The sequence below is a fragment of the Buceros rhinoceros genome, unplaced genomic scaffold (assembly GCF_000710305.1).
Source record: "Buceros rhinoceros silvestris isolate BGI_N320 unplaced genomic scaffold, ASM71030v1 scaffold11949, whole genome shotgun sequence".
Classification (NCBI taxonomy): Eukaryota; Metazoa; Chordata; class Aves; order Bucerotiformes; family Bucerotidae; genus Buceros; species Buceros rhinoceros.
In genome coordinates, this window is record NW_010431076.1 from 1 (window position 1) to 21,224 (window position 21,224).

Below are 21,224 nucleotides of genomic sequence, written 5' to 3' on the forward strand. Positions count from 1 at the left end.
GGGTGGCGGGGAGGGTGATGGCAAGAAAAGCACGTAGGTAAATGAGACAAAGAATGATAGAATGGTTTGGCTTGGATGGGACCTTTAAAGATCATCAATTTCCAACCTCCCTGCCATGAACCTTCCGCTTTCCAATATTAGGTTGCTCAAAGCCTCATCCAACCCAACCTTGAAGACTTCCAAAACTCTGTTTGGGAGTCTCACTACCTTCACAGTAAAGAATTTCTTCCTCATATCTGATATAAATCTACTGTCCTTCAGTTTAAACCTGCTGCCCCTTGCCTTGTTATTATAGACCCTGCCAAAAGAGTCTTCCTCCGTCCTTCTTACAAGCCCCTTTAACATATTGAAAGGCTGCAGTAAGGTCTGCCTGGAGCCTTTTCTTCTCCAGGCTGAACAGCCCCATCTCTCTCAGACTTCTTGATAGCAGAGGTGCTCCTATCAATTTTGTGTCCCTCCTCTGGACCCTCTCCAACAGATTCTTGTCCTTCTTGTGCTGAGGACCCCAGAGCTGGAGACAGTACTCCAGGTGGGGTCTCACCAGAGTAGAGCAGAGAGCAGAGTGGCAGAATCACCTCCCTCAACCTGCTGGCCATACTTCTTTCGATGCAGTCCGGGATATGAATTGCTTTCCTGTCTACAAGCCAACTTTGCTGGCTCACATAGAATTTTTCATTCACCAGTATCCCCAGGTCCTTTTCCACAGTGTGTCTTTCAATCAATTCATCACTCAGTCTGTACTGACATCGGGGATTGCCTCAACTCAGGTAAAGGATCTTGCACTTGGCCTTGCTGAACTCTGTGAGGTTCACATGGGCCCACGTCTCAAGCCTGTCGAGGTCCCTCTGGATGGCATCCCTTCCCACTAGTCTATCAACCTGGTCTGGTGCAAGGTGTCCCTGCCCATGGCAGGGAGGTTGACCAGGATGATCTTTAAAGGTTTCTTCCAACCTAAACTGTTCAATGGTTCTATAATCCTTAAATTGGCCTCTTTGGAAAATCTTTACAACAAAGTATTTTACAGTGTCAGGAAATTACAGGTAATTGTGGAGGTTAAAAATTTGACGTTGTAAAGTCATACACAGGAGTGTTTCACCTGTAACAAGATCTTGACTGTGTGTTACAGTATGATCTTTAAGGTTCCTTCCAACCCAAGCCATTCTGTGATGATTCTATGATGATTCTAACCTTACCGCTCAGCTTAGAGTCATCTGCAGACTTGCTGGGAATGGACTCGATCCCGCTATCTATGCCATTAATTTTAAATAGCATTGGTCCCAGTATGGACCTTTGCTGTTGTCCAAGCAGAGCCACCCTGCACTTGGCCAGCTCAGGCACCGAGCAGTCTAGTGCAGAGGATGAGAGTTAAATGAAATGGTTAGTAAAGAGAAAAAAAAAACAAACAAACATATCAGCAGTTTCTCCTACAAAAGGATCTGGTGGAGCTCCTTTGGTTTTCTGCAACTTACTCACCCATGCAGCTTTAAAGTTCATCTTTAAGGATCACTTGCTGAGTTGAGAACAAGTTTGCTGCTGTTGACATAGGACTGAGGCTGTCAGTCATGCCACATGGAATTAGACGTGATGTCCTTGAGGATGCAGAGCTAGGCCATGAGAACAGCAGTGTCTCCCTCTCCTCCTCAAAGGAGGCGATGAAAGACAGTGAATATGAAGCAGGGAATATAAATCACAGCCTGACTTCCCCAGGAAAACTAGCCTTCTTCCAAGCCCCAAACCACCAAAGAAGGAGCTCATCATCACGTGGCAGGAGTTGGGTAACTGTCGCTGATTGGGATGGGGTCCAGCCTTTGAGCAGCAACCTGAGGAGTTCATTTTGACTCACTTCCATGGATATCTGCTTCTACTACATCGGCTGTAGGGAATTGCCATTTGAGGGCTTACCACTTTAAATAGATCACAGCTATGGCTACGAAAAGCGCTAATAAAAGGGGCTCATGCAGAACTGGTTTCCAGGTTTCTACTGTATCATGAGCGGAATGAAATAAGTGGTCCCAAGCCTGTGGAGAAAAATTTGCTGTATGAATCCAGGTCTTTGAAAGGTCTCACGCCCACTGAAATTAAAGAGCGTTGAGACGCTGTGTACCTTTGGGACTCCAGAACAAATCATTTAGTTCTGTGTACTAACTATAAGCTTTGTGCTGTACATACATACGCACACCCACATGCACACTCTTATTGCAGACTTAATTGTAAGCCAAGCACTCCCAACAGGAGTGAAATTAGATGCCTGAAGAAAGGTTATTCCTTAAATTTATTTCTAAGATGCTTTGCCCTCAAGATACAAGCAACCTATGTTCAATCTCTCTCTCTCAATATACGCTCTCTAGTATGTAATATCTCTTATCTCACCAACACCAGTACTTGAAAGGATGATATAATCTGCAGCATGCCCTTACTCTGTTTTGGTCTATTTCTAACATTGAGAGGCTCTAACACACTTTTCTTCACAGATATAATTAACCCCTTTACTGAGGTGGATGCAGTGTTGTCCAACTCCAACCTGACTGTAGGGGAAAAGAAAAAACATTGCTTCCTTTTCGGTGTCTTTTTTCCCACTGTGTGTTGTCAGTTGTGAGACACTATGTATATGAACATGGACATGATGAAGGTAGGAGAGGAAATGTTTCTCACCCATCATGCAGGAGATCTGTAAATTCCTTCCAGGCAGGCACAGCTGCAAGCTATCCTCAAAACAGAGCAATGAGGAAAGAAAACTGTCTTTCTCCTGTTGCGCTAGCTGTCTTCCGTAGAGAATTGTGAGTGTGGGTAGATGCAGATGTTGCTGTCAATGAGGCCGGAGGTGAAGTTGCAAGCATACCTCACAGGAAAGAGACCAAAGTCTCTGAACACCACAGAGCAGGCACTCACATGGCCTGTTGTTCCCAAACAGATCCTTCATGCTTTGCAGTGTGTCATTTAATGCTAAGCACCAAAATCTTTTCTCCCTCTTCTCTCCATTTTACTTTTCAAAGAGACTCCCTTTGGGAAGGAGTGGTCCCATTAAGACAGTAAGAGCCTCAAAGGTGTATGAAGGCTTTTAGATAGCCCTGGTTGCTGGAGTAGAGTATGAAGGCTGAGCTACCTGCCCAGGATTCCACCACACACCACTAAAGAGCTCGGTGGTTCAAAAAAGATTCAGATAGCCACGTGCTGAGTGGGGAGGGCTATCTAAGTACAGTGGTATGAAACCCAGCTCTGGGGGTTTTTTTCTTTCTTTTTTTTTTTTTAAGCCTAGCCCTTTAGACCTTAGATACCCAAGTCACGCGGGGATTCATCACCCAAAACTGGTCTTCTGAAGGCAAGTCCTTTCCAAAATGATGGACTGTGAGGCACAGCTAGTTTTTCGAAGACAGAGAAGTACAAGCTGAGTGATCTGTGATAACAGGCATGCACCTGAACCTTGTTCACCCACCACACTGTTGGGTAGAAGTGGCTGAAATTGCATTTTTTGGAGGTCAGACATGGGCAAAGCATGACTGGTTTCTGTCAGATGGGCCAGAGGATGGTCACTTCTGAGGATTATAAATGAATTTAGGCAGACGAATACTGGTGAGTCAGACCCTCCCGAGGTGGTAGAAGAACAGTGCATATCAGAGACAGAATGTTAGAACTCAAGGAGTGGGTTACAGATGAAAATGTAAGCACATAAAAAATTACCCAGAAGGATTTGAGATTCGTACACTTGGATTTAGGGACCTCACTTCTGCCAGTAACAGATATTTACATCCTTTATTATTGCAGTCCAACGCATTTTTCTTTGGAAGTAAGATTAGCAGCGTCCCAAGTGATACCATAGTTCATTAATCTCCAGAGCACTTCATTCCAAGTTCAGCCCAAAGGTCTTGACACTGCTTTGTTTTGTAGGCAGCATCTGAAATCTATCTGGGTATTTACACCACACCACTGTTTCAACTGAACAGCTACATACAGGATGTCCTTTGACAACTGCTGAAATGCGGCCACATCAAAGCAAGAACTGCTTATTGGCAGATGGCACCAGTTCATGTCTTCCTACACAAGAAGCTCACAAACATCCTCTGCCATGCAGTCGGCAGCCTGGCCTAGTGGGCAGCTGAATGACCGAAACAACAGATGTGCTGGTGCCTGGCTCTGCCTCAGTTTACCCTCTGTAAAACAGGGCTAATTGCGCAGTACCATAGATGGAAAGCACAGGTAGGTCTCTAGCTAAGATTTAGGGTAAAAACAGTATAGCAAATAACCCGGGTGTATGGGAAGAAGGGTGCTGTTTTAGGTAGTGCATTTTATAGACTGAGGGTTTTTAATTGCGGGAACAGAGTTCATAATTACCACTGAACATCAGAACAGAGCTTGTCCCAGATGGCACTCACAGTCAACAACTTTCTGATCTGAAACAGACAAGGAAACTACAGCACAGCTGAACTAGAAAAACCATAGTAGGAAGTATGTTCAAGATTATTCTCTAATCAGTCTTATTGTTATGAGCTAGCAATTTGTGACTCTTAGAAAGAACTCCATTTTGGGACAGAGGATTTTGTCTGGAAAGAAAAAATTGATGACTTTATGCACTGAGGGATCATTTCAGCTGTAGAGGAAACATAGCAAAACACATGGGAACAGCAGTTTAAACGTGACAGGCTGAAATTAGCTGGGGGATTAGCTGAGTTGACAGTACATGCTATTATCAAAGCAAAACCAAAATGCATGGAAAGTTTCTTTCTCGTGATTTATGGGCCAGCTTTGCGAAAGCGTCACATCCATAGCACTTGCACCATGAGAAAACTCCATCTCTCTTCCCACTCAAAAATCATGCCGATAAACAGTTTGTGTTAGGAAACTCCCTCCACTGCATTACAGCAGAGTGATTGTCAGAATGATGCGACTGCTCTTCAGAAAGCACTGATAGCAGTTAATGGCCTTTGGGAGGAGGGGGTTGTGCCTCCATTTCCCACCTGCATTTCATTTTTCATTCTTCCTTACCCACGCCACAGACCCATCTGCTCTCAGAGGGGGGCACATAACTGCAAACGTGGCACATGGCATGCCCTGCCTGTTTTTCCTCCATCTCTGTACATCTTGTCTGAGCGTGTCTGGTACAAACACTTTGCTCAGCACAGGCTCTCCCACAGACTCTGCAGGGACATAGTGCGGCTGGTTTAAACAAAGCTGTGTTGGATGGTTTAAGCAAAGCTCTGGTGGTTGTTTTTCCTCCTTTCTCCCCAACCAGCTCACAGTTAATCCATGACATGCTGCATCCCTCTAAGGGCACCAGACTATTCTTCTAGCTGAGAGGTAAGTGAAAAAATACAGACCCATTTTGACACTGTATCAGCAAACTCTCCAGATAACCCAAAAGTGCACGAAGAGCCAAGAGGACAAGCCTGCTGTCATGCAAGCCCTGGGCAGAGCAATCAAAGATCTTAGCGAGAGTATCAGCTCCAGGAATTTTCCACCCCTTTGGTGAGAGCTTGGATGCTGGAGTTCAGCTTGAAGAAGGAAACAGATAGATATGCTGGGGGAGGAGAGAATGGAGAAAAACTGATGAATAAAATCACCATTACTTATACACACCAGGAAGCAACAGGAGATCCACAAGTTAAGCATGGAGACACAGAGAATTAAGTGGTAATAATCCAGAAGGTCTTCCACCCAAAGCTATTCCGCCACTCAAACATTTGAACCTGCTTTAAGGACGATCTAAAATAAGATCAGGCACCCAGCAGCTGCGTTCATACCAAGCTTTCTTGGCAAGGGGAAATGGGAAACAGGCATGATTTTCTTTAAGCTCTACTCCAGACATAAGGCTGCAGCTCAGATATACATGCCAATATTAGCTTTAAAGTAGCCTTCTTGAATACCAGTAACAGCATAGCTACAGCGCCCTTCTCAGCCCTACAGCCCAGGGAAGTTCACAAATCCCTAGACAAGGGTATCTGGTGTTGTACTAATTTTGAATACCTGAGGTAGTTAACTGGAAAACTGTTTTGGGATCGTGTCTACTGCTGGCTTGCAGGGTAGCCATAGCAGCAACAGCCTGCTCTCACCCGCAAAGCCAGTAAACCGGTCCCACAGCCCCATGACATGTATCTGAGCCTGTGCCTTAAATTAAGTGGAATAGCCTCATGTCCAGACTGTCCCCGCTGACCTCACAGCCAGCGCTTGCATTTACATTTGCATGGGCATAACCCAAGTGGTCCTTCAGTCATCTCAGGGCCACTGAACTGCTGTTTCTCTCAGCATGAGATGCTTTTCTTTGGACATGTGGAGAGAGAAGGAGACTCCAATACCTTCCCCATCCCACATACGCATTGCTCTGTCCACCTGGCTACCAGCTACACTAATGTGCCCTGTACCAAGGCTTGCCTTGCCTTGCCCAACAGAGCGCCAGACCTGCCTCCCTCTGACATAGCTTACCACTGGTGGTCTCTACAGGGCTGCAGGGTAAGGTGTAGGCAGCCTGTTTTGTTTGTATATTATTTATAGGGAATGAAAGCCAATCTGGGAAAGGACTTTGGAACAGTGCAGCCGAGCGACTATAAAGTACTGCTTAAAAAAGCCACAAGGTCACCTTTACTGACATTTGGATAAGGATTTTATAGAAGTCACAGGACTGAGAGATGGGCTTGTTGTGCCTGCTATCGCAGAGGAGGGAGGGATTTATGTTCTGGTCAAGAAGGCTGCATTGTTGCGACTCTTTCATGTTCATAATTGCTCATTTATTAGCTTGTTAAATAGAAGAGGCTGATTGGGATTTCTCTTCTCACTTAGTGTAGTCCCAGGTGACGTCTGTGACTGCCAGGCTTTGCTAATGATGTGTGTTGTGAACCTGGTGCTTGTGTATAGTTATCCACATGTGTGTGTGCCCAGTCTGAGAAACAGCAGAGACTCTGAATGCTAAACCCTGTGCTGCCTGAACAAGCAAGGTTGCAGCCTTGAGCAAACCTGAGAGAAATGAGTCCAGGAAGGAGGAGGACACTCTTTGATGCCATGCACCTGCTGGAAAAAACGTTAAGGGCAAGCGAGTCTACATCAGAGGAATGCCTGGCTCCATCACTGGTTTCTTCAGTGGCACAACACATGGGACAGGTTTTGGCTAGCTGATAGAAAACGTAGGGGTCATCACAAAAATAATCCTCATCTGAAAGCGTGTGGTATAGGTGAGCATTTGAGTCTCCTTATTAAATTACAATGTCATAGATATTATGTCCTTTAGGTACTGTCTGTGCTTCAATACACAGAAACCAGACGTATCTGTTCAGTGACTGTGATGTGGACTGGAAACTTCCCTGCCCTTTCCTCACATTAGCCCTGCAGGGAGATGCAAACATGAAGAATGCCACAAGCTTTATGCTAATGTGCTAAATATTTAGCATGGTTAGTCCCTAGAGTCCCATCCCTTTCTCCCACTGAGGTGACCAAGAGGCAGATCATAGGATTAATATCATGGTCCCCAGCACTTGTTCCTTGATGCCACTTGACCTCGGCAGGAGTATTGGAGCCAGGCAGGATGGGTAGGCAGAAGTAAAGACAAGGAGGGCAAGCAATGCAGCCTGCAGTGTTGTTGCACCCTGGCTGGGGCTGACTGGCTCATTTGCACGGCACCTGGAAAACTAGGGACTGATCCCAGCGTCTGCGATCCTGATGAGCCACCGGTGGCTGACACCAAAGCCCAAGAGAACATAGACAGGTTACTGGCTTGGTGCCATGGGGAGCTCTGCTCTGCAATGGAAACCACGGCAGTGGGAGAAGAATAGCATGTCAAGTGCAAAGCAGCAAGGGTGTTTTTCATCCTAAGGGTGGATGCAGGTGTATAACCCATTCGCTGCCAGAAACAGCATCATGAGCATAAAAGAAACTGGAGGAGTGCATGGAAAGCTTAGGACAGCCACGAGCCTGACCTGGCTGTAGACAATGTGTACGTGCTGGAGCAAGATGGCTGGCAGCCACACAATCCACATCCCATCGTGTGACCAGGACCAGGACCGTGTATGTGACACCAAATGGTGCTGACAGGGAAGGAGGCTGGGCATGAGCCCCTGGGACCCATCCCACTTATGTAAAGCTATTCCTGGAAAGAAAGCAGGAAAATTTCTGGGCTTACACTGATATGGTTTAACTCCACTAAGGGACCGTGCTCCATACATGAACCAGAAAAGCTACATGTGCTAGCAGCATAGTGGAAAGGGTGACTCCACAAAGATGTTGAATCAATATAGCTGAAAAATCCTTCCCCCACCATCCCCTTTCCTCAAGGAAACTTCCCCTGTCCCTAAAGCAAGGGCTGTTGCAGGAGCTTCATAGACTTACTGTGTGGAAATTACTGATATTGCTATACTATGTCAGGACTGCAGCCACGGGCATACTCAGTACCCAGAGCAGCAAAGGCGCGGAAGTGTGGATTTCACCACAAGCACCCAACCCACTGAGCCTGTACTGGTATCCACTGTTATCTGTTACTGGTACCTGAGCTTGCTGGTTCCTCTCAGGCTGCACATCTCCACTGGACCATAGGCACAACCAGGAAACCTACATCAGGCCCCAGATCTGACCAGCACAGATTTAAGGATGGCTCCTGGTGCCCTGGCAGAGTGGGCTAAGGCCGGCAGAGCAAAGGGTCAGTGCTCCCAATGGACCAACATTTACTCAGGAACCTAACAACCAGTAGCTAGGCAAAACATAGGTGCAAGCCCTCCTTCCTCCACCACATTACCCTACATAAAAATATCTAGAGACAACGCCAGCCCCACTCAGACTGACGGAGGCAGCTGCTATAACAGACCTTTTAATCCCAGAGCAGAGCCTGTTGTCCCTGGCAGGAAATCTTATTGTGTTGGACAGGTAATCCTAGACCTTAATTAAATAGGTTGCCCTCCCTGCAAAGCCAGACAGACTAGACTGGAGTCAGACGAAGCACGTTGCTTAAACCAGGGACCACCTGGCTGTAACTTCATCTAGGTGACAGCATATGCTTTTGTGACCCTCTCTGAAAGGTTGAAACCCCAAGCAACTTCCTGAAGGTAAAGAGGGTAACTTGTAAAGAGCAAGAAATCAGAGATGATCAGTCCTGGAAAGGAATTCATTCCTTCTCCTTTCAGAGTCTGAAATTTTGTGGCCTTTGCCCTGACCAAAGACACAGCAGATCACACTGGTTCAGGATGGATTTTTAAGGGAGCTGTCTCCTCCTCTGTCTCCATTGGTCACAGCGTGGCAGGGAGTGCTTTGAACCAGACCCTGCTGGTAGCTTCTAATACTAAGCATCTAATTCTTCATTCTCATGCATATCCTCACACTGTCTCTGTGAGGTAAGCATTATTTTCTTCATACCAGAAAAGAGCAGCTGTATGCATTTCCCTAGCCACAAACCAGCCACTTGCCTTTGTAGCGTCCCACTGCTGTGCCAGGATGTGACCCTGCTACGAATGTTCTTGACACTGTGCAAATATACAGAACAACATCATGTTGCTCACCCACCTTGAGACAGCTTGAGTGCACACGTCAGAAGAGAGTGCAGCACCCAACTACTGAGCCTCTAAGCTGGATGATGGGAATGGAGGGAGAGGAGGGAATGAGGATCCCAGTGCTCACTGCAGGGTGTTACTGCCCATCCGACTAGGTCCAGTCAGAGAAAGGGCACAATTCCCAGAGTTAGCTAGCCTGTCAGGTCAAGACTTTGCACTCAAAAAACATTTTCAGGCTCCAACAATTTCTGACTAACCTTTGGGCAGCCTTAGGCACAGTATGGTCCTCAGCCTCTCCCTCACCTCAGCAAAATTAGGTCATACGTACCTCACTGCAGTACCAAGATGGAGAGGGAGCAACAGGCAAAAGTAGGCACCTTGCCACTGTGTCTGTCCCTTAACCTCTCCCACAGGACATGGGTAATATATCTGTAAACACAGTGCAGCATACACTGCAGAGACACCTCAGCAAAAAGGCAACACGGTACAGAGGCCAAACTTGGGTCTTAAGAGGATCATATGGTGCCGTTGCAACCTTCCTCCTGGGCTAATCAGCCCTGCTTTTCCTTGCCTGAAGGGAGCAACATGCTGCACTGCTGCTGGGACCCAGCGCTTGCCAGTGCTACCTCCCTGTAAATAAGCAAAGGGCCTGCCCTCACCACATTGCCCCTAGTGCAGCAGCTGCCATGGCCTTTAGTCAGGGAGCGCTTCTCTCAGCTCCGAGGCAATGAGTCTAGGCTGGGAATTTCTGTTGTGAAGCCGGGTGACCAGGTCATGACCTGATGGTGTCATCTGAGTTCCCCTAGTCCCCTGGCTGAGACAGATGTCGTGTGCTGCTCAAGTCATTGACTGACACCACAGGATGTGGTGCAGCCAGATACGTATGCTAAACACCTTTCTGCTTTCTCCATCTCTCCTGCTTCCCACTGGAGCACCTGTAAAGGCAGAAGCAAACACAGGACACTGGTGCAGGAATTTTTATTTTCTGAGAAACACATACTTTACTTGCCAGTGCAACAGAACTTCAGATGCGCAGCAGCGGCTACCAGAATCCTTCCGATCGCAGGGAGTATTTCTCTTTATAGTTTTGCTAACGTGAGTTTAGCAGCTAATGCAAGTTTCCAGGCTGGCAGTTCTGGAGACTGACTGGCTGCTTTCGCCCCCACAAAGCGAGGTGATACTGTGCTGGAAGCTCTCCACAGTAACCTGCTAACAGTCTCACCTGTGGGAGGAGTGGGACGCTGTGCCCCTGTTTCCCATCCTGACATCCATTTCATACCACTTGAGTTATCCCTTCACTCTCCCATTCACCGCACTTCTCAACACTCCCCTTGTTTCTCCACATCCCTTCACCTCTGGCCATGCCATTTGTCTCTCAGATGAGACTGGGTTTGGGGGAGGGAGAAGGAAAGAGGGGATAGGATAGGCAGAAGCTCATAGATAACCTTTTACATTATTTTTCCTAGGAAAGCGGATTATTTCTCTTGTACACATGAAGCCAGGAAACAACAGTCTATCATGGATATCACTCTGAGTGCCTCTATGGTGCCTGGAGCGACTCTTGGCCTCCCATCAAAGCTTTCCCACACATCTTGGATGGCCAATTGTGAGACGTCCAGAACAGCGCTGGGGAAGCTATTCTAAGATGCCTGGCCAGGCCTCTGTTGTGGTGTTCCTCTGTGTGTATGTGCTAACCCTGGAAACCAAACTCCTTGTACTTGGCGGCCATATCATTTCGGAACAGCTCCAGGGCCTTCTTCATCGCAGCCTGGGCATCAGCCCCAAAGTCTGCAGAGTGTTTTTCAGCAATGACCTTGATAATGGCTTCAGAAATGAACTGTGAGGAAGTAGAGAGGGAAAAAAAATAACTTATTTTCAGAAAAGCCAGACTAAGAAATAGGTTGCAGAGCCTGGAAATATCTCGAGGCTAATTCAGTAGCCCTTCCCACAGTCTCTAGAGAAACAGGGAGGTGCAGCATGCAAGAAGCCTGAGCTGGGCAGAAGAACTGGGCTCTATTCCTAGCTCTGATGCTGATCTGCTTCATGACCTGCATGACGCTGATCTGCATCATGCTTCATCTGCTTCTGAGTAGACTATGGCTCTTCCCACTCTCTGTCCAACTTATCTCTTAAGGCTGAAAATTCATGCCTTGTATTTCTCCAGCACTTAACTTTGCCAGTCTTGGTCTCCAATTAGTTGATACTACAGGGCTTACTCTAAAATTCTACGTCCCTCATGTTCAGCCACTGACAGTCCTTACGTAACATAGTTTCCCATGCACGCACAGGCTGCATGGACTGGTTTATCAAAGGTTGCTCAGACTGCATGTGGTGTTTGGAATGGGAAATCTAAACTTGGATATTCTCATACCACTCACATACCATGGGCCCTTTATGTGCCTCCTTCTGCCTGTACGCAGAGACCTCACACTTGAGGAAGGGCTCGCTGAAGTCCAACAAGCCATCAGTAAATAAAAGCACAACTCTCGCATACACGTTCACTACACATCAGACACCAGGATTCCCTGCCATTTACCATACCTCCAGATACTTGACAGGGATTTTGTGCTTGGTCGCATGACTTTGAGCCAGTGGCTTCAGCTCTGCCTCATGATTACCCTTCTGCTTCAGGATTTTGCCCAGCTGGGTAAGGACGGTAACTCCATGTTTCTTCAGGTCTTCAGAGCCCTTCATCTGATCAGGGGTCTTCAGGCCTTTGAACTTTTCAAAGCGATCCAGGGTCTCAGGGTGGTCCTGAAAGAGTCTGTGGACAAAAGCAGAGTGACTTGTGGGTCTTGAGGGAGCTGTCATCCAGACCAGAGCTGAAGTATATAGACAAGCAAAGGTGTGATAACCTGCTTCCCTCCCCAAAGAAAGCTCTTTGCTAGTCCCTGCTAGCAAAGGCTACTTTAACCTGCTAACTCTGACACTATAAATCCTTTCCAAACTACTACCATTCACAATCACTCCTTTTAGCATACGTGTAAGGAAGCATCTGACCCTGCTCTGAATCTGGTTTAGTTGGTTTTCATCCTCCTCTGGTAGGTTGGTTGTTCCACAACCTCATGATGCTCTGTGTGCAGAAGCTTCCTTTCTATTTATTTTGTACAGGCTCCCTTCTGACATTAACAAATGACAAAAAGCCTCTTGTCTTTGGAGAGCAGAAGTTCCTGACATACCTTCGAGTATCGTAACTAATCTCTTCTAACGCATGTCCTAATGTGATTACTGCTGTCTTTTTCTATTCCCTCTGGTTGCAACAGAAACAGTGCCCTAAACATGTCCAACTAGAGTGACAGAGCAAGTGCCCATATTTTTTCTGTATAGGTCTCCTAACTCTTTGGCACACGTCCCCTGGGTTATGTCAGCTGTATTTAGAGACAAGAGCCAAGGCTGATCATGGTACTGAGAGGTGAGTTCTTGCATTCATTGAAGGAATCCCCAAACCAAACAAAATCACCTGTCTTCATTGGCTTACCAGTCCTGAGGAGCCAACCTGTAGACACCTGGCTGTCATCAGGACCCTATTACCCGCTCATCTCTGCACTGACCAGGAAAGTAGCGTTCTAGAGGTTCATCATACACATTAAAAAAGGGAGAAACCCCCAGTCTCAGGTCCTCACATCTGAAGCTCAGGTGTTCTTGAACATCAGCTGGGTGGGAAGGCTTATTGTGCCCCCACCCTGTGACTGCAGACAAGGAGGAATTTGGTTCCTGCCTTTTTCTCTGCCCCCATCCAGTTCAGCCTAGCTTCAAGCAGTGTGGTTCCTCCATTGGGAACTGCAACACCTCAGACTGTCCTTGGGAGCAAGTGGGTAGAAAGAGCACGGGACCTTCAGGCATGCTGGTGCCACGCCATGCAGTGCTGTACGTAGGCACTATGATCCCAAAATGGAAATGCAATCAAGAAGGTGGAAGAGTGGCTGAATGACAGGTTAGTGTTGCGCCTGCTGCTTCCACCCTGTTGCTTTTTCTAGGAGGCAGGGTGCAGACACCACTGGCAACCAAACTAGTAGGAAATGTCACTCTTCTCCCTGCCAGAGTCCCAGAGTCGAGGTGAAAAGGGGATACTGCTTGCCCTAATTATTAGGAGTAGTCTAATAAATAGGTGTTGGGAGACGTCAGCTCTCTTGCACAAGTTTATTTTCAGGTATTACACTCTCTGATGGGCATAATCAAACTAGCTGAAGCACCAGCATAAGCAATGTCTGTCTTTACAGCCAGAGCCCTACAACACACACCCATGAAGTGTCTCACCCAAGTAACCTGCAGCAGAGACTGGAGCTCCAGCCCAGGACTTCGGCCATGAAACCAGCCTTCCTCTCATGATACAGTGATTGCACGCTTGCTCTGCCTTCTGGATGGAGCTTGTGCTGGGACTACTGCGGCTTGCATCCCTTCTAGAACTGGACATTCCGCCTAAGTGTGTTGCCACAAGGGCCAGACTCTCCACTATACGAGGAAGTACATAGGTTAAACTACACTAACAAATACCTCAAGCACATGGAAAACAGAAGTTGTTCTGCAGCAAAAAGATTCCCTAGATGAATGACCGATCTTTGCTGGAGTTTCATTCCAAAGGTCCCCAAAGGGTTTCTGAACTCTACCAGGTGCTGAGCACACCACCATCGGCCTTTCCTTCTCTCCTGTATCTTTCCATGATACAGGTTGTGTCCCACCCAAAGAGATGAAGAAACCTTGCACCTTGAAATGGGATGGAGCTACTTCTAAAAATTTCCCTCCATCGTGTCTGGCTCTGGCTTAATCGTGTCTGCCAAAGGTGGTATACTCCTGGGACTCCTGAAGACTCTTCTGAGGAGTATTTTTTTGTTTCCTTTGGAAAACATCCAGTTGAATCAGGATTTTCTAAATATATGCCCAGGCTGTGACTTCTACCTAGGAAGTCCTTAACAATGCACATGCAGACGCATTTCTAAAATAAGAGCTATTGGGCTTCCCCTGCCTCTCTCCTCCCTCAGAAACCTGTTGATGGAACAAGAAATTACCTGGATTGGCTTGGGAGCACAAAGTAACAGGGGACTATCTATTTATTTATTTAATGCTGCGCTCCAGCTATTTATTTGTGCTCTGCCCTGCGATACCTGTAAGAAAAACGGTATTACCTCTTCAGCTGGAAACTGCTTTTCCTGTCTTGTGGCACTTCCAGAGCCAAAATAGCCTCACAGGGATGGACTGGTGGGGAGGGCTCAGGTTTCTGTTATCCCCTCTGCTAGCTTGCATGAGGTGAGAACCATCACAATGCCACCTGGCTGCCCCTATCTCTCTCTTTCTTTCAAATGGCAGCTGAACTGGGCCATGATAAAGAAGGTGAATAAAACAGCCCGCTATTTGGGTCATCTTCGGAAAAGTTTTTCAAAGCTTTTTAGTGGATTTGCCTGGTGGTGTGACCTCCTTCCTTTAGCCGTTCTTAGGCTAGGAAACCCCCCAGGCAGCTGCCATATCCCCATGGCTCTCCTCAGCATCCACACCCTTCCAACACATCATACTGCACACAGGGTGAGGGGGAGAACTGGAGAGAGTCTCCCCAAAATCTCCATCCCTGCTGGTCTTTAAGGACAGGGTAGGATCCAATGCCCACCCAATGTTGTTTCCCACTCTCAGTCCTGACATCCCTTCCAGATTGCATTTCTGTGACTTGCTGCTGGTGCCCAAGGTCATACCCTCTCATGGGGGGTATGCAAGGACAGCATGGGGGGCGGGGGTCATCTCAGATGGAGAGTACTCATGAGTACTCCCACTCAGACACCAGAATCATGGAGGAGGGAAGCAGGGGGAAGGAGATGGCCTGATTTCACACCCAGACCTCAAGTTCTTCATCAGGACGTGGACACGTATTGCCACGCAGATTTCTGAGAAAAAAAAAAACAAAACAGGGTGGGGAGAGGGAAACACTCAGGTACTTCTCAGTTAATTTTACTGAAACCATAGATTGCTAGAAAATTGCCACAGAAGTGATTTTCCTCTCGTCTCCTTCCCTGCCTCCCCACATCCTTGCCGCAGGGCATCTGGAGGTCCAGGACACGTAATTTTCTCCAGCATTCCTCACCGTGGTGCTTGGGCAATGAGAATCCAAAGTAGAGCTTTGCCAGCAGAGGCAGAGGGAGTGGCAAGGTCCCACCACCTTTTGAAAGCAACACTGGCCTGCTCGTGCACCCATAGACAGATGGAGAGGCAGAAGCACAGCCACTTTACACCGTGTGTCATTTTTAACCCAGAAATCACAGCAATGGAAAAAACACGACCCTACATCAAAGAAAACAGCCTGTTGAAATAAGCACTACCAAACACAAGCGCCCGTACTAAATATGCAGCTTCCTTCCTTACAGGTCTCTCGTCAAAAGCTCTCAGTTTACTCTTAGGACCGAAGCTCCTTGCCTACCTCATTAAAATTGCATGCCCATGGCCAGCGAGGTCGGGCTCCACCTTTCCCCAGACGGTCAGGACCTGCTGCCATTCGTGATCACTGAGCCCCATGGTTCACTGAAGGCAGGTCCCGAGTGCTCCTTGCAGCTGTTTGCCTTTCCCCAAAGGGTGGCTGGAGAGCTCACCCGTTGGATTTATAGCCCCAGCTCACAGACCTACACCTGTCAATCGTCAGCTGGACGTCTTGCTCTCTTTCAGGCTTGTCTAACCTAATCAGTCTCCCTATTTTTTTCCAGGAAGCTATTTTGGGTCAGGTGCTATTGTGGGTGCCACTGATGGCATCATTTCTGCATTTCATATGGGACTGGCACATGTCCCACTCTAGACAGAAAGGGCAAAGCCAAAACACAGTGCCAGGAGCCTGTCCCAGGTTCCCAAGATCCCAGAGACAGTGTCAAGCTGTATGGCAAGAGATTCCTGAAGAGCACTGTCATCTGCAAGGCCACCCTGCCTCCCTCTCCCCTGACCTGCCAAGGGCAGGCAGGAGAAAAGGCCGGGACAGCCGGTAGCACCAGCTCCAACACTCCAAAGGCCTTTCTTTTCCCATCCTATTTTCACTCTCCTTTTCCCCGGGGTAACATGCACCATTCACTAACAGAGAGGAGCACACCGTTAGAAGAGACACGTTCGTAAGAGCTAACCAACCAAAGTGGCCCAGGCATCTCCACAGCCTCTGCAGGAGGGAGGAAGAGGATAAAAGCTGTATGGGAGCCAGTTACCCTGCACCTGCCTGCTGGGGTCCTTCTGCCTGCCTCTCCAGGGAACACCCAGGATTATCCGCTGGCTGAGCCTGGGTGTCAGAGCCCACAGACATACAGCTGAGCCAGGAGGGTAATTTTTGCAGCAGGCCAGAGACACAAGAACACAGCACGGCTTCACTCAGCATGCACCCAGCCAGCGGTTAAGGTCTCTGGCTACCGCTGTCAAGCCAAATACCGGTGTTGGAAGGAAAAGTCCGTGCTAGAGAACAAAGTAGGCATGCTTTGGAACACCTCCCAGCCTTTCTCCTCCAACGCGGTCAGGGCTGGTAACAGCCTCACCCACCAGCGGGGTGATTAGTCCCTTCCAGGGGGCGACTGCAGTCAGAGCACAGCCCAATGGCAAAGCCCAGCTGGCACTGCTGCCCCAAGGCAGGCTCCTACCTCTGGATGTTTCCAAACGGGCACACACCACAGGCCTTGGTAGGCGAGAAATGTCATCTGAGGGCTGACGACGCCTGCCGTGGGGCTCAGGAGAAGAGCATGCAACCCTATGGTCCCTACCACAGTGCTGCGGGGCCTGAGGTGCGCTGCTGCACCACCCCCCCCCCCCCCCCCCCCCCCCCCGCGCGGGCGCGTGTCTGCTTCTAGATGGGTCAGAAATATTCCTGATAAATGTTCTGTTTCCTTCCCTACCCTCCCTCCCTCCCTGTCCCCCCCCCCCCCCCCCCCCCCCCCCCACTCTCTGCACGTGGGAGCAGACTCCCTGCTCCAGCCTTGCAAGGGGAGAGAAGTGCCCATGTACAAGAGTAATCAGGCAGGGAGGAGGATGGAGGCACAGAGCCTCACCCTCTTCAGAAACACCCAGGTTTAAAGGGAGTAGTTTGTGTACGAAGGGAGGCAAAAGCCAAATGGAGGTGTCAGCTGGTATCCAAGCCTAGAGGTAGGGGAATTTAGGCCGTTATGTGCAAGGCTCTGTCAGCCAAGTCAACCCGTGACCCTGCAATGCTCCCTGTCTCTCCTCTCTGCTTCAGCTCACATCTAAAAATCCACATCCTAAACACTTCAAAGCCAAAATTTCATCTGATTTACCTGTGCAAACACCAGGCTGCTAGCAATTACCCAAACTAAGCTAAACTGATGCAAGAGAGTTGTTCTCCACTGTGCACGGCTGAGACAGGAGAGATCACGTACCTGCAGCCTCCCTTTCCAAGGGAGGCTTTTTTTTTTTTTACTTAGAGCAGTAAACAAGCATTTGCACCATCCCAGGCTCGGCCTTGGGTAGGATCCTGAATACTGACCTTACTGTTTTACACGTGTTTCAAACACGACAGAAATGTGCTCCTGGTACACGAGAGGCTGCTGCTTATGCACTGAGCTCTGTCATTTTACCCAAGTTGAAGCTACTCAGTTGCCTTAATAACTTCATCCGAAATTGGCCAGCTCTCCGCTCTCTGTATATTTCCCCAGGGCTGAGAAGCCAGCAGTCCAGGTACGGACATTAACGTTTAATCGTCAGAAGGCTTAAAAAGACTATGGGATTCCATATTGCTTTTTTCACGAGAGGAGCAGTAATGAAATGAAATCATAAGCCCTTCTCCTTAGAGCTTAAATAATTACTAGAATTATTAGAAGCTGTTATATACTTCTGTGCTATGATATACTTCCATACTATTATACAGAAGTCTGCAGAATTACTAGAAGCTTTACGGTGCACCAGACCACTCCTCAGCGCCGCAGCTGTGGAAAGGATGTATCACATTTTAGTGTCCGCAGGCCTCTCCTCTCCCCCTCGGGGCAAAACCTGTCACTTGCATAATCATCCCCATAAACGCAAACTGCAGAGAGCCAGCGCGTCGGCTGCCCCCTTAAAAAGCAGCGGGTGGGGTGACTGAAAAACCCATTTCTAGCGACACTGGCCACGCCAGCGCCCCTGGTCCTGCGCCTGCATCCCTCCGCCCCGACGGCACTTCTCGCTAAACGAGGGTAGAACCTGCCAGTCACATTTCTGGCCACGTTTGGGGGTACATCGCTGGCGCGATGCGGGTGCTGTCGCCGCACGGCAAAGCCCCGCGGGTGGACGGCTCCGTCGTCCAGGGCTTGCTACCATCTAGTGGCCACGGGCGACAAAGCCACGGGGACCAGAGGCCACGTCAAAGCCTCCACCCGGGCTTTGGAGGCTCGGGGAGGGGGCCAACATATAGCCCTCAAATTTCAGGGGCAGGAGAGTGACCTCGGGACACACAGGACTGCAGTGACCCAGTGCTGGCGGTGCCACAGGGCTGTCGCTGCGGCTGGGCAGCAGATGGCAGAACTTCTGCAAGGGACTTGTTTTCATTGTGGGGTGTAGAGGGGGACTGTTTTCCTCGGAAAGGGCACGTGGCAGGGTGGCAGGGCCCTGGGATGGCCAGGAGACTTTGCTCCCAGCCTTGTTTAGGGACGTAGTTTAGGGGTGACTTGGCAATGCAGGGGGAACAGTTGGACTCAATGATCTTACAGGTCTCTTCCAACCAAAACCATTCTGTGATTCTGTGTGATTCTGTGGCATGTTGCTGGCACGGGGAGGGTGCTGGGACTTCCCCCCAACCTTGAGCACTGGCGAGGGCTGGGGTAGTGGTATCAGGGCAGCGGAAGGTTTCATGGGACAGCAGCAGAGCCACAGCTGAATCTCAGGGGATTGCTGAGGAGGAAGACTGTCCTAGGGGCTTGTTTCTACCCCAAAATGTTACCTAAAGTGCTCAGGAAAGGTCGCCCCATCTAACAGGCACAGCGGGCAGGGGAAGAGCCATTTCTGGCGAAACGTTAGATGCAATCTCACCTCTGCCTTGTTCCTCCCTCAGTGGATGGCAAACCTTTCCACAGGCATTAATGAATTTAGGCCATGCCACAACACCACAACTGTAAAACCCCCTCATTTTCCCCCTTTATGAGGGATCAAAGAAGTTCTATAACTTGTTTGAGCCCATAGACATGCCAGTGAGAGAGCAGGGACTGGCTCTTGCATATGGTTTTAGAAACACCAGCTGTTTGGTGGTTATTAATATGGAGCAGAGCCATCCAGAGAGAGGCACAGCAGGAACCGCACACCAGCCACCCAGTCCATTTTCCTCAAGAAACAACTCAAACCATCCTGTGTGCTTACACAGGAAAATAGCTCAGCGGATCAAACAGGTTTTTTTTTACTAAATACTTTTTTTCTTTTCAGTGAACCTTTTCCCCCCCGCAACACAATGTATAAAAACCCTGAGAGGAGCTGAGCGTCCCAGGGCTGGGAGCAGCAGTGGCGGCAGCCCCAGCTCTGCCGTGACCCTGGGTTGTATAAAACGTGGCATGACGTAAGCATGGTACACGCTGCTCTGCCGGGGAGCAGTTGTGGGGAGGCTGGCGCTCCGAAAAAGCCAGGAATGTTATGTAACACCAACTTACATAATTGCCTATTGCATAATGCTGGGGGAAAGGCCCTCCATAGCACAGACGCCGTTTCTATGGCATTTTGCTGATAACACAGCTGCTTCTACAAGATTCATTTGCTCTTTGTTTCAGGAGCCTGGCAGGTGAGACCCCACACTGCCGGCAGCGTGAGCCGGAGAGGTAAGGGCAACAGGAGCAGGATCTTGCGACCATAGCAAGGCAAGGGCTTTGGGTTTTCTGCAGCTGTGCCGTTAACTTCAGCGTTCAGAGGGTCAGAAGATGGTCAGATAAGAGCACCTGGTGAAGCTGCACGCATTGCATGGCCTCTGCCACTGGTAGGAAACAAGGTGGAGTCTAACTGCTGGTGACAGTGGCCAAATCCCCTCCAGGCTCACTCCCCTCTTCTCCTCACTCTTAAACACTATTCTTAGCAGTGCCTCCAGGCAGGGCTCCCGCACACTGAAGGATTTCAGCAGCTGAGAGGTGATCTGACCGGCTTGCTTAAAAAGAAGAGGAAGGATTAGGAGGAGGACATTTCAGCATCAGGACAAGGTCTGGGTTGTGACTTTGCAGAGCTGTGCTACGTACTTATCAGTACCTCGGCATGGATTCTTTCAGGGATCGTACCCTGTGCCATAAAGTCAGACGTAGCTTTACCTTTGCTTCAGTGCTCACAGGGTCCAGCCTTTGGTGACTATCAGACAGGCAATTTTTGACTCAGTAACTTTCTTTTTCCAGGAGGTGCACAGGACAACGCAGGCACAACCCACGGCTCTCCTGCAATCATCGAGGGATCTCACAGTGTACGTGACACCGCACAGCACCCGGACAAAACCTTTATCTGGGCTAAGCAGGTCATTTATTACAGGCCAGTGCCTGGATTCAGTAGGAGAACAAGCAGGAGAGCCGCAGGGCAGTCTGGGACCAGAATATTTAGGCTCCAATATAGAAGCTGAGGCTGTCTCTGAGGCTGAATGAGCTCTCTCTGGGGATGCAAACCTCCTCTGAAGGGCTGGAAAATAAGAGCACAAAAGGACTGATGATTTCTTTGGGAAACTGGGAGTGCAGTTAAAGGAAAGAGGAGTCTGATTAGATAAAAAAACAGGCAGATTTTAAAGCCTTACCCATCCCAGGAGCAAAGGGAAGGAATTATTTTTTGGAGGCAAGGACTCGGGATTACACCAGTGAGACCCTGGAGATCCCTAGAAGTCAG

General features: G+C 48.7%; 1 protein-coding gene across 2 annotated transcripts in view; it reads right to left on the reverse strand.

The window, feature by feature from the left end:
• Positions 1–10,881: 10,881 nt before the first annotated feature.
• Positions 10,882–21,224, reverse strand: part of MB (myoglobin) — a 16,541-nt gene continuing 6,198 nt past the window's right edge. The window contains exons 2-4 of one of the 2 annotated variants that reach the window (XM_010143299.1): positions 15,859–15,959; positions 12,000–12,222; positions 10,882–11,295 (exon numbers count right to left, since the gene is read on the reverse strand). In XM_010143299.1, the coding sequence (XP_010141601.1) occupies positions 11,149–11,295; positions 12,000–12,222; positions 15,859–15,953 (465 nt within the window). In that variant the 5' untranslated portion in view covers positions 15,954–15,959 and the 3' untranslated portion in view covers positions 10,882–11,148. Of the gene's footprint in view, positions 11,296–11,999; positions 12,223–15,858; positions 16,013–21,224 lie in introns of those variants that run through there. The other variant, XM_010143298.1, reaches the window with a different exon arrangement.